General features: G+C 53.2%; 1 protein-coding gene across 1 annotated transcript; it reads right to left on the bottom strand.

The window, feature by feature from the left end:
• Window positions 1-1,054: 1,054 nt before the first annotated feature.
• Window positions 1,055-1,811, bottom strand: GP9 (glycoprotein IX platelet). The gene is made up of 2 exons (XM_061195613.1): window positions 1,790-1,811; window positions 1,055-1,704 (listed from the first exon to the last, which is right to left on the bottom strand). The coding sequence occupies exon 2, from the start codon at window positions 1,689-1,691 to the stop codon at window positions 1,158-1,160; it is 534 nt and encodes a 177-aa protein (XP_061051596.1). The 5' UTR covers window positions 1,692-1,704; window positions 1,790-1,811; the 3' UTR covers window positions 1,055-1,157.
• Between the last annotated feature and the right edge of the window lie 11,714 nt (window positions 1,812-13,525).

Below are 13,525 nucleotides of genomic sequence, written 5' to 3'. Positions count from 1 at the left end.
CAGAGTTTAACATAAAAATCCAGATGCCCAACCTCTCTGGAAGAACAGAAGAATGGGCACCTGGCCACCTTTCCACGTGGCAACATTCCACTGGGCCTCTGGATGGAGCGTGGGCTCCCCGGTTTGCCACAGTCCCCACCACTCCCTATTGTACACCGGCCCCGAGTTTGGGGCTCCTCGTCCAGCCTCACCTCTGTGGGTCAGTGCCCTCCAGTGGCGCCTGGTGCCCACTTGGTCCTCCTCGTGGCACCCTCTGACCCACAGCCCCACCACCTGGACCTCCTTGCGGGGGGGATTTTGGTATAATTGTATTGGATTTGGGTTGGCCAGTAATAGATCTGTAATTATTATCTCATATGGTGGAAGAAAGTTTAATATTTTAACTGCTGGCACCAGAAACCCACTGAGGGAGAGAAGCATCTTGTTTGAAGACTTTGGTGACCGTTGCTTAGGATAGAGGTGGGAGCCCAGAGTTTGCAGGTGTCTGATGCCAGCATCAGGAGGGGAGTTGCTTCCATGAGAAAGGGGGGAATTGGTTGTTTTGTTTCTGAAGAAGAGGCATAGAGAGGAGGAAAAGGAGAGAGAGCGAGAGAGAGAAGAAGATGACAAAGGACGGGGCGGGGTGAGCCCAGGTGGCCTCATGGCCAGGTCAGGGTGGCCAAAGCCCATTTTGGGAACAGTGATGTGCCTTGCGAGGTCTGTCACAGGTATGTCTCCTCTCCTCCCACCCGGGGTCTGTTCGCTGCTGCGTTGTTAGGACAAGGTTTTTTGTGGAACTTAGAACATTGATGTGAGGGTGGCCTGGGCTGTCTGGCGGCCCGTGTGGGAAGGAGGTGCCAGCAGCCAGGAGGGTGTGAGAACGGGACTCCTGGGACCTGGGGAAGTGCCTGGGGTGTCCAGAGATGGTGGCATTGGGGGTGGCTGGAGGAGGTGTGGAGGTGGGATAAACCATTTTGCTAGGAACTTGGAGAACAGAGAAGCCCCAGTCAATATCTGTCAAAACAAACATGGTCGCAGGTTTCCAGGATGAGACAGACTCGGGTGCTAAGAGGGAAACATCTCCGAGCCTGGGTAAAGGCTGAGCCGCTGGTTTATTTTGAGCTACAGGTGGCTGGAGTGCCCAGGATCGGGGCCGGGATGACCCGGGGGGCCCCGGCTCAGGCCCGGGGCACGGAGACGGTGCACAGCAGGCCCGCCAGGAGAGCCAGGCCCAGCGCGGCCACGACGGCCAGCGCCGCGTCCCACCAAGGCCCCGGGTCGGCCCAGGACGCCCTCAGGCTCCAGCCGCAGCTGCCCAGCTCGGAGCCGCTGAGCTGGCCGAGCGCGCGGCCGGAGGCGGGGCCGGGGCCGGCACAGCGCACGCGCAGCAGCTCTCCGGGCGCGCGGTCCTCCAGCCAGAGGCGCAGGTACGTGACGCCGCAGTCGCAGCGCCAGGGGTTGTGCGCCACGTCGAGGCTCTGCAGCTGCGGCAGGTGGTCGAAGGCGCCCGGGGGCACTGAGCGCAGGCTGTTGTTGGCCAGCAGGAGGTGGCGCGTGTGGACCGGGAGGGCGGGCAGCGCCGCGAGTCCCCGGCCCCCGCAGTCCACCAGCAGCCCCATGGTGTCCAGGGCGCGGCAGGCGCACGCGGCGGGGCAGTCCTCGGAGGCCTCGGCGGCCGCCCAGAGCAGGAGCAGGGCAGCCCAGACGGACATCGGGCAGGACGGGCTGCGGGGACAGTGGCCGTGAGGTCCTGGCGGCCTGCACCCGACCCAAGGGCTGATGGGACCCGACCGGACAAGGGACCACTCACCTCCCTCTCTGGCCCGTCTGTCTCCTCCGTGAAATGGGTGCTGGGATCAAGGAAGTGAAGCGTGCGGGATTCAGGCCGGCTGACCCTCCCCGGATGGTCAGCAGGCAGGACCGTGACGGCCGCTGCGGTGGGAGCACGGAGCGGGCTTAGTCCTTCCTTGGGAAGAGGAAGGACCCTCCGGTCCTCTGGCAGAGACCCAGCCTCTGCTCCGCGGTTGGGGGGGAGATGCCTGCTAAAGGATCCCAGGCCTGGCCCCGCCCCCGCCCCGAGGCCGGGGAGGGCCTCCCAGGCTGCTCCCAACATCGACCCCCAAGCCTTGGTCTGGCAGATGGTGTGCAAGCCACAGACCACACCTCGGCCCACGGATTCCAAGTAGCTTGGCCCTGGCGGAGTGAACTCTCACAAGTGGTCCCTGGTGTGGAAGGCAGCTGGCTGAGGATGCTGACGGGGGAATAGGGAAGGGGACCCAGAAGGGGCTGCGCCTGGAAAGCTGTTGATCGAGGCTCATGCTTGGAGTTGGGAAATTGAGGCCCAGAGAGGGAGAGTGACTTGTGCAGGGCTGCCCAGCGCTCCACATCAGAGACCACATTGGCACTCAAGTCTCTGCTTTCTGCCTGGTTCACTGCCCCTCCAGGACTCGGTGCAGGCTGTTTCCCCTCGTGAAGACAAGCTTCCAATGAACATTTGTTGAATAAACCAATGAATCTTGACTCAGCCAAGGACCTGGTGTCTCAGGGTGAACGCCTGCCCGTGCCCCCCACCCCCCAGGAGGGACAGAAGCTGGACTTGCCTGCCAGCCTCCTCTCTCCCTGCCCAGCCTGGTCCCACCACCTCCCCTGCCAGGGGCCCACACGGCGGGAGGTGGTGCTGGGGTGGTGAGGGCCGCTTACCTTTCAGGCCTGCTGGCAGGGCGCCCCTTTCCCGTCCTGAGCTGTCCTGCCTGAGGCCACAGTGATCGCTCTGTGTGGGGCAGCCGATGGCAGCCCCTGCCCGAGTGGGAGGAAGGAAATGGTGAAAACAGCCTGGCTTATCCCTGTGTGCAGCTCCCAGAGGGCCTATCTCCAGAGGTGGGGGCCCTAGGGGTCCCAGGGACTTGCGCACAGAACCGCAGGTCAAGCCCAGTTTACGGAAGGGTACAGTGCATCTCACTGCACCGCCAGTGCCCCATGATCCTCAGTCCAGGGCGTGCGGGAGAACCAAGGGGGGCCCCGGTCCCAGAAGGTGGGCAAGGCTTCCAGGAGGAGGGTGCCGTTGCATCTTCACCACCTTTTAACAAAGAGCTGCATCAGTCTCAGGCTAGAAGTCAAGACTATAGTCGTATGTGCATTGTATTTATTTCTATAGCGACATTCTACTCTGGGGAGTGACATCAGCTTCCCATCTATGTTAGTGATATAAAGTTCTCTATAAAAGATAAATGTATCTTTAATTTAATTATATTTTAACGTTATAAAATATGAATTAAAATCAAGCTGAACAGTGAAATATTACAAAGACTTATATCGGAAAATTAAAACATTAATGTATGCCTTTTATTATAAGTTATAAAAATGTCAGCAATATGAAATATTAACTTAGTTAATAAGGGATTTGCAGAGATGGCCAAAGTTGCACCCGTGGCGGGGTGGGGGGACTGAGGTGTGGGAACCCCTGGGGTATAGCAGTGCTTTGGGAACAGGGAGAAGTTCTAGCAACCAGAGGGGCCCAGGAGAGGAGCCCAGAGTGGGGAGCTGCTGAGGAGAGGGACCCCTGGCCATCCCTCATGGCTGTGGCCAGTGTCAGCCAAGGACTTCAGTCTCGGGCCCCCAGTCCGGACGGTAGTAAACCCTCTAAAACTCAGAGGGTTCCGGCTGGAGAGCGAAACTGAGGCCCAGAGCTGCCATGCTGCCAGCCGAGGAGACACCGGAAGGTGAGCAGAGCCAGGTGTCACCCCAGCCAGGAGGGAGGGAGCCCACACCCTCTCCAGCTGATCCTTGTTCTTAAAACAGGGTCGTTGCACCGGAGGTCATGGCGCTGGGCAGGAGAAGTCAAAGGCAGGGGGCTGAGGGCGCTTTACCCCCGGCACCCCTCACGTTCAGGGGGGTTCCTGAACGTGAATGTTCCTCACGTTCAGGACAGGGAGCGGGTGTTGGCCCTGCGACTCCCAGGCTGTTCCTGACCTGACCTCATCTGGTCGGGCCCACGCTCTCTCCTCGTCTCGGGCCTCTGAGGTTTCCTTCTTATTTTCAACGTGTACAACTTAAAACCACAAAAAGCGACACAAATAAGAAATCGTTTGCATTGTGGAAAACCTGAACTCTGCAGATGAGCATGAAGAAGATGATAAAAATTGTCCTCAACCCCAGTATCCAGCAAGACTACCTTTTATTTCTGTCCTGTGAGTATTGTTTTCTTACCCAAACAGGGCCACTCAGGGTTCACGGCCTTGGGGAACCTGCTTTCGCGCCTGTGGATACAGCCGCAGGTCACCAGCATTCACGTGGCTCGACTCTGGACGCATCTTCTATGTGGGGATCCTGGGCATGCAGGGCTCGCCTGCTCTCCTTATCTCCCCGCAACAGGCGTTTGTGGGGACGGGGCGGGGGGCAGCCTCTGGGCTTCCGGAGGGGAGCCCCGCTTCCAGGGCTGCCTGAGCTGGCCGGCCTGGCTGACCACACGGTTCCCCCAGGGGGAGGCTGAGGCCCTCCTGCTCCGGCCTCTCGGGCTCCTTGCTAGGTCCCTCCCTCCCTCCCTCCCTGCCTGCGGAGGCCCCTCTCTCTGGTTCCTTCTGTCTGTAAACGTGCTCAGGCCTCCTTTATTCTGGAAAAATCCTATGTGCGTGTGTGTGTGTGTGTGTGTGTGTGCACACAGGCCTCCACGTCCTGCCTTCCCACCCGCTCCAGCGCAAGGGGTTCCTGCTCCTGTAGGAATCCCCAGGAACGGCCCCCACCATCCCACAGCCTGATCCCTGGACCCAGAGAATCTGGTGCGACCTCAGGGCTGTGTTTCATGGGACGGCTGACCCCGAAAGAGGGAGGTTTTCAGGAGGCCTGAGCTGAACGTGGGAGCCCTTAGATGCAGACAGCCTTCTGCGGCTGGTGCAGAAGAGGAAGCGAGAGATGCAGCAGAAGGGGACGTTGCTGCGGTCACCTCTGCGTTCGCAGGGCTTTGTTACAGCAGCAAGAAAAGATCAACACGAGGGCCGACTCTGCTCTTGAGCTCTGAATTCTGCCCCCTTCACCGGTTCAAGGTCATGGCAACTGCAGCGAGCCCACTCCCATTGCCCTTCCTTCTTCACTGGACCCTTCCCATCAGATTACAGATGCCTAGAACACGGCGCTTCTGGAAAGCCCGCCCCCTAAGTCCACATCTTCCTCCAAATGCCTCTGCTTTCTCTGCCTCTTCCACAGCACTTTGCAGGACCTAAAATTATCTTCTGTTTACATTTTGCTTGCATTTATGAAATGTCTCCTCCCACTGGATGTGAACTTCAGAAGGGTAACCGCTGTTTAGGACACACCGGTGCCTGGCACAGAGCAGGTGTAAGAAGCATTTGTCAGCCTTGTGGACCATGTCTCCTCTGGTTCCAGCCAATCCGCTTCTCTCTAGGACGGCTGTCTCCTGGGTGCAGGGCTCCGCCTCTGGTGACAGAGGTTTGACCTCATCTTCAGTGTCCTCAGGTTAAAATCAGCTCCTCAGCAGGGTCCTCCCTGGCCTCGTCTCCAGCCTCCCCTGTCATTGCCTTGTAACTGGAAGCTTCATAGCAGGTCATCCTCGTCCCCTCTCCCCACCACAGGCCGTTCTCTTTCTGGAACCCTCCCCTAAACTCCACCTGGCACTCTCCATCCTTTCAGATCCACCTAGGGCATGACCTCTTCCAGGAAGCTCTCCTGGACCGCTCCCCCAGCAGAGTAAGTGGTGCTGCTGTTTGCTGTGTGTCTGCCCACGAGCCCAACAGCTCCGGGGGACCATGGTGGCCACACGGGAAGTGTCCTGGGCGCTGTTCACAGAGCAGGTGCGACTGAAAGTTGGGCAGGGCTCTTTGGCGGTTTCAGGCGGTACGTGCCTAAGACCTAAATAATGAGAAACACAAGGGGCAGAGCCCCCTTTCCCCTGCCATGACCTGGAGGCGGAACCTTAGTCCGTTCACTGTGTTATAAGGGAGGACGCGGAGGAAGACCTTTATCCCGCGGACCCAGGACCCTTCACTATCCCCCGGACCCAGGACCCTTCACTATCCCCCTGAAGCCATTCTTCCTTCTCGCAGAAGCAGAAACCCTGCTTCTGTCTGAGGGCGATCGTCACCTAGATACATCACACCTGTAACCTGCCCCCACGGATTCTCTGGAACCCTTGCACCTCCTCCAGGCCGCCTGGAGCCTAAAAAAGATGTTTCCCTGAGTTGTTTCGCAGGAACTTGGAGTCATCTGTGTCCAGTTTGAGCTCGAGCTGGTTAAGACTGGTTAGGACCACCGACCCTCCAACAGGGCCTGCGCGAGTGTCCGCTCCCTGACCTTTGACATCAGAGGCCCCAAACTCCACCCTCCGAAGATGCTAACTAGGCCTTTTTCTGAGCATGCGTCCCATGAAGAAGCCTGGAGCGGAAGGACCGCACCGCACCTTTTTCTTCTGTCCAATCACCGTTCCCTCCTCCGCAGCCTCAGCTTTATCCCATAGATACCCCAGCCCCTCGCCTTCCGGGAGGCGGATTTGAGGTTTGCTCTCCCGTCTTCTCCGTTGGCGGCTCATGAATGAGCCCTCTCTCTGCTGCAAACCTGGCGTCTCAGCGCACGTGGGCGACTGTCACTCACTGCGTCTTTGCAGACACGCGCCTCTATCAACAGGGCTGTGTGGGGCTGGGCTGGGGGGCTACGCCTGGCTCCCGAGCCCGGTGTGCTTCGCGCCAGCTCTGTGGTCTGGGAGAGTCTCAGCCTCCCTCTGCCTCAGTTTGCTCGTCTGTAAAGTGGGGAGAATGAAGCGTGGGGGTTGAGCGCGGCCGGCGTTGACCGAGAGCTGCTCGGAGCCGGCCTCCTCAGGCGCAGGGGTGGCCGGAAGCCCCTGCGCTGCCCCCGGAGTCGGAGGGCTTCCGTGTCGGGACGCGGCCTGCAGCCCTGACACGGGCCTCCCCGCGCTGGTCTCCTCAGGCTCAGCAAACACACCTGGTCGGAAGCGAACAACGTCGCCGTATCTTCCGTGAACTTACGTCGTGCTTCCGCCTCTGCAGGGCAGGTAAGGCCGCTGTCTCCGCTAACGTAGAACACACACTTTACTTCTTAAGGTCATTTACGTAACTTTAAAAAGTGAGCTGATTCTAGGGCAAATGTAGAGTCGGTAGGAGCACAGGTGGTGGGGGGACATGGCACATCACCAAGGAGGGAACTGAAGCGAGTCAAAACCTCCCCCACCACGCCCGAACCTGCTTTGAGCGTTTGGACCCGCTCACCTTCCCTCCGAGCCGTCGCTACCTGGCGGTGAGAGTGTGAAACTACAAGACGTTTTCATGGCCCGGGTCGGGGAGGGGGGGAGGGGGGAGGCAATTCCAGGCCAACAGAATGATTTTGTTGCCAGAAGGTGAGAGAGGACATTAGTTAGAATTTCCTAGAAAACACGTTTAATGAGTTGCAGACCATTTGACCAACCCCAAAGAAGCCTTTCTAGAAAAAGGCAAAAGGAGAGTGTTGGACGGGGAGGCTGTTCACAACTATCCCGTTCTCCTCTTCCGGAAACACGGCAGGGTTCGTGCCCCGCGCCTGCCCCTACCCTCCTCTGCCCACCCAGGGCCCCTGCAGGGCCTGCCACCGGTGCAGCTGCCCAGGGCCCACCCGGAAAGGCCCTGGGCTTGGGGTTTGGTGCTCTGCGGCCACTGTCCTGAAATTCATAATCATTGTACCTTTGCGTTGTCCTGTCAGTGAAGTCCAGCGGGACAGTGGTGCGTGCACCGGGCAGCTGGAGCCTTGGCTGCACAGTCTCCGCTTCCTGTCACCGCCCCGACTCCTGGCTGCCTGCCCCCCTGGCCCCCCAGGCCCCCAGGATGCCCTTGGCCAGGGTGTGTTGCGTCAGTCTGCGGCTGGTGGCAGGGGGATCCATCAGGCCTGCGTCTTCCCCCAGTATCTCCGTGCCCGTGAGTGCTCCTTCAGCCGGCTCTGTGTCTGGGGTGCCCTCCTTCTAACCTGCTGGTTATTACTGTCAGGGCTCCTAAGGTTACTAATATACCTAAACACCTGCCAAAACACTCCTAAATCACCCTGTGTGCTGAGGAAGCATGGTTTTTCACTAGGAAATGTATTTGTTATCTCTTGCTGCTGCATAACACATCATTCCCCAAACCAGCAGCTTAAAACAGTGACATGCATTCATTTATGGTCTCAGTTCCTGTGGGTCAAGCCCTAGGGAGTGGCTTAGCTGGGCAGGTCTGGTTCTGGATACTGCAGTCAGGACCTCAGCTGGGGCTACGCTCATCTAAAGACCTGACCTGGGCTGGAGGACACGCTTCTGAGATGTGAGCTGGGCTGTTGGCTGGAGGCCTTGGTTCCTTGCTGGCTATTGACAGAGGATGCTGATGTCCTGTCACATGGCCTTTTCCACAGGGCGCCTGGGTATCCTCTTGACATGGGGAGCTAGGAGGCTGACCAGGCCTTTCATGCCCTGGTGTCCGAGAGCACCCCAGCAATTCCGCCGTTCTCTGTTAGAAGTGAGTCACGGGACTTCCCTGGTGGCGCAGTGGTTAAGAATCCGCCTGCCAATGCAGGGGCCACGGGTTCGATCCCTGGTCCGGGAAGATCCCACGTGCCGCGGAGCAACTGAGCCCGTGCGCCCCAACTACTGAGCCTGCGCTCTAGAGCCCGCGAGCCACAAATACTGAGCCCGCATGCCACAACTACTGAGCCCGCATGCCACAACTACTGAAGCCTGCGCGCCTAGAGCCTGTGCTCCGCAACAAGAGAAGCCACCACAGTGAGAAGGCCGTGCAACGCAACAAAGAGTAACCCCCGCTCTCCACAACTAGAGAAAGCCCGTGCGCAGCAACGAAGACCCAATGCAGCCAAAAATAAATAAAATAAATTAAAAAAAAAAAAAAAGTGAGTTGCTAAGTCTAGCTCACACTCAAAGGGAAGAGAATTTGGCTTTATATCTCAAAGGAGACTTTGTAGACATTTTAACAGGAAATTTTCAAATTCAAATATCGATTGTTGCAAGGCCTCTGTCAGGAAAACTCTACAGCTTTATTGAGAGGCCCTGTGAAGGGATAATTGGTTAATGGAGCTCCCGGGAGCCTCAAGTGACGAGAAACTTCCAGGTCCAGGTCGTGACTGATTTTCAGGCCCTGTTTTTGGTGAGAGTTACTCAGGAATTGTGCACTTTTTTGCTTCTGATGGAAGGAAGCCCTGTTTTCCCGTGATGTCAGCTCCCCGGGCTCCACATTTCTCCCCTGGAGACATCACCCCAGTCTTCAGCTCAGCAAAGGTGGGCCCTACCTTTCTGTGAAACAGTACCCTTTGACTCCCTTTCCTGTCAGTGACCTCAGGCCTTGGTGCCCAGTGAAGGCCCTGCCTGTTTATCATGCTGACAGGGTGTAAGTGGTCATGAGTGTGGGCTTGGGTCGGCCAGCCCGGGGCCGGAATCCTGGCTCGGTGGCTGGGCTGCGTGGCCGTGGGCACGGCCCCAAATCAGCATCCTCGTCAGTCAGGGTGGAGGTGGGAGGAAACCCCACGCCTGGCTTCTGTCGGTCACAGACCCAGGCCTTTCTCCAGGCAAGTCCGTGGTCTTCTCAGGATCCGTCACCCTGAGGCCTTGGGCCAGGCTTCGCTGGGCTGGGAGCGGCAGTCTGACCTTGGGCCAGGGCAGAGCATCAGACAGGTGCTTAGGTCACGTCCAAGTTCAAGGTCTGGGATTGAGGGGGTCCCAGCCTCTCCCCGCTGGGTAAAAGGGAAGGCCACCAGGCTGCAGGCCGGCAAGGCTGAGGGTCCAGGAGGCACCTGACGCCCCGGCTGACTCTGCCCAAAGGTGGCTGAGGGACCTCCTGTGCCCATTCTCCCTTTCTCCTTTTTTTAATAGACATTACTTTTTAGATCAGTTTTAGGTTCCCAGCAAAACTGAGTGGAAAGTACAGAGTTCATTCCCCTTGACCCCCACAGACTCCCCAACTAATGTGGTGCATTTGTTACACCTGGTGAACCTACAGCATCACCCAGAGTCCATAGTTTACATGAGGGTTCATGCTTGGGGTTGTATCTTCTGTGGGCTTTGACCAATGTATATCTGGCATTATTGTATCATACAGTGTATTTTTACTGCCCTAAATTCCTCTGTGCCTCACCTATTCATCCCTCCCTCCTCACCCAGCCCTTGGCAACCACTGATCTTTTCACTGTCTCCATAGTTTTTCCATTTCCAGAATGTCATATAGTTGGAATCATACAGTTTGTAGCCTTTTCACATGGGCTTCTTTCACATAATAATATGCAGTTAAGGTTCCTCTGTGTCTTTGCATGGCTTGATAGTTCATTTCTTTCCAGCACTGAATAACATTCCATTGTCTGAATGGACCACAGTTTATTTATCCATCACCTACTGAAGTACATCTTGGTCACTTCCAAGATTTGGCAACTATGAATAAAGCTGCTATAAACATCTGTGTGCAGGTTTTTGTGTGGGCATAGCTTTTCAGCTGATTTGGGTAAATGCCAAGGAGCACAATTGCTGGATCATATAGTAAGAATATGTTTAGTTTTTAAGAAATTGCCAAACTGTCTTCCAAAGTGGTTCTACGGCTTGTGGCATTTCTACCAGCAAACTGGCATTCCATCAGCAATGAGGGCACGAGAGTTCCTGTTGCTCCACATCCTTGTCAGCACTTGGTGCTGTCAATGTTTTGGATTTTGGCCATCCTAACAGGCGTGCAGTGGTAGCTCATTGTTTTAATTTGCATTTCCCTGATGACATATGTCGAACATCTCGTCATTTGCATATTTGCCATCTCTGTATCTTCTTTGGTGGTTTGTCTGTTCAGGGTCTTTGCCCATTTAAAAAAAAAATCAGGTTGTTTTCTTATTACTGAGTTTAAGAGTTCTTTGTATATTTTGGATAATAGTCCTTTATCACATGTGTCTTTTGCGAATATTTTCTCCCAGTCTGTGGCTTGTCTTGTGGTTCATTCTCTTGACAGTGTCTTTCCCAGAGCAGAAATTTTTAATTTTAACAAAGTCCAGGTTATCAACCATTTTTGATGGATCATGCCTTTGTTGTATTTAAAAAATCATAGCCATACTCACGGTCATCTAGATTTTCTCCTGTGTTGTATTCTAGGGGTTTTAAAGTTTTGAAGGGTGTAAGGTCTGTGTCTAATTTTTTTTTAATTATTGGAGTATAGTGGATTTACAATGTTGTGTTAGTTTCAGGTGTACAGCAAAGTGAATCTGTTATACGTATACATATATCCACTCTTTTTTAGAGTCTTTTCCCATATAGGCCATTACAGAGTATTGAGTAGAGTTCTCTGTGCTATACAGTAGGTTCTTATTAGATATCTGTTTTATATATAGTAGTGTGTATATGTCAGTCCCAATCTCCCATTTTATCCCTACCCCACCTTACCCTCTGGTAAGCATAATTTTGTTTTCTACATCTGTAACTCTATTTCTGTTATGTAGATAAGTTCATTTGTACCCTTTTTTTTAGATTCCATATATGAGCGATATCACATGACATTTGTCTTTCTCTGTCTGACTTACTTAACTCAGTATGATAATCTCTAGGTCCATCCGTGTTGCTGCAAGTGGCATTATTTCGGTCTTTTTTATGGCTGAGTAATATTCCATGGTATATATGTACCACATCTTCTTTATCCATTCCTCTGTCGACGGACACTTAGGTTGTTTCCATGTCTTGGATATTGCAAATAGTGCTGCAATGAACATTGGGGTGCATGTATCTTTTCAACTTATGGTTTTCTTCAGATATATGCCCAGGAGTGGGATTGCTGGATCATATGATAGTTATATTTTTAGTTTTCTGAGGAACCTCCATACTGTTTTCCATAGTGGCTGCGCCAATTTACATTCCCACCAACAGTGTAGGAGGGTTCCCTTTTCTCCACACCCTCTCCAGCGTTTGTTATTTGTAGACTTTTTAATGATGGCCATTCTGACCAGTGTGAGGTAGTACAATTCCACACTGTCGTGATGACTGTAGTTTTGTCCTAAGTCTTGAAGTCTGATACTGCCAGTCCTTCAGGTTTGTTCTTCTCTTTCAATATTGAGTTGGCAACTCTGGGTCTTTGGCCTCTCCATATAAACTTGAGAATCAGATGGTCAATACCCACAAAATAACTTGCTGGAATTTTGATCAGAAATGCACTGAATGGAGAGATCAACTTGAACTGACATCTTGACAATATTGAGTCTTCCTGTCCATGAACATGGACTATACCTCCATTTATTTCATTTAAAAAAAAAATAAATTTATTTATTTTATTATTTTATTTTATTTATTTTTTGTTTATTTTTGGCTGCGTTGGGTCTTTGTTGCTGCGTGGGGGCTACTCTTCGTTGCGGTGCACGGGCTCCAGGCGCGTGGGCTTCTGTATTTGTGGCACATGGGCTCAGTAGTTGTGGCTCACGGGGTCTAGAGCGCAGGCTCAGTAGTTGTGGCGTACGGGCTTAGTTGCTCCGCGGCATGTGGGAGCCTCCCAGACCAGGAGTCCCCTGCATTGGCAGGTGGATTCTTAACCACTGTGCCACCAGGGAAGCCCTCCATTTATTTCTTTATTTTATTGGAGTTTTCTAATTTTCCTCATATAGATCTTGTACACATTTGTTAGATTCATATCTAAGTATTTCATTTTTGACGGTGCTAATGTAAATGGCATTGTGTTTTGATTTCAAATTTCACTTGTTTGTTGCTGGTATTAGAAAAACAGTTGACTTTTGTATATTAACCTTGTATCCTGCAATCTTACTATAGTTGCTTTTTAATTCCCTTTTTCATTGATTTTTTTGGATTTCTATGTAGATGATCATGTCATCTGCAAATGAAGGCAGTTTTGTTTCTTCCTTCCTAATCTGTATTGCCTTTTGCCTTAGTCACAAGATACTATATACTGAGGGGCTTAAACAACAAGTATATTTATTTCTCACAGTTCTGGAGGCTGGGAGTCCGAGATCAGGGTGCCAGCATGATCAGGTTCTTGGTCGGGCCCTCCTCCTGGTTTACAGATGGCCCCTTTTCTCGTTGTAGCCTCACATGATGGAGACACAGAGAGAGGAAGCATGTTCCATGTCCGTTCTCATAAGGGCACTAATCATCCTGAGGGCTGCACCCTTGTGACCTAATCATCTCCCAAAGGTCTCATCTTCCAATACCATCACTTTGGAGATTAGGGTTTCAACATATGTTGGGATACAGATATTCAGTCCATAACACCTTTTATTTCCTTTTCTTGTCTTTTGCATTAGCTAGGACTTCCAGTAAGATGTTGAAGATGAATGCTGAGAGGGACATCTTGCCTTGTTCCTGATCTTAGTGGGAGTGTCTAGTTTCTCACCATTAAGTGTGATGTTCACTGTAGGTTTTCTGTAGATGTTCTTTATCAAACTGAGGAAGTTCCCCTCTATTCCTAGTTTGCTGACAGTTGTTTTTTTAAAATCATTAATGGATGTTGGATTTTTTTTAAAATGTCTTTTCCGCATCTATTGATATGATCATGTGATTTTTCTTCATCCTGTTGATGTGATGGATTACATTAGTTGATTATTGAAC

This window comes from Eubalaena glacialis, chromosome 7, assembly GCF_028564815.1.
Source record: "Eubalaena glacialis isolate mEubGla1 chromosome 7, mEubGla1.1.hap2.+ XY, whole genome shotgun sequence".
NCBI classification, from domain to species: Eukaryota; Metazoa; Chordata; class Mammalia; order Artiodactyla; family Balaenidae; genus Eubalaena; species Eubalaena glacialis.
The sequence above is the reverse complement of the archived record's forward strand: the minus strand, read 5'-3'. Positions and strand labels throughout refer to the sequence as shown.

Coding starts and splice junctions, on each gene's coding strand:
- GP9 (XM_061195613.1), bottom strand. CDS start 1,691: ATGTCCGTCTGGGCTGCCCTGCTCCTGCTCTGGGCGGCCGCCGAGGCC.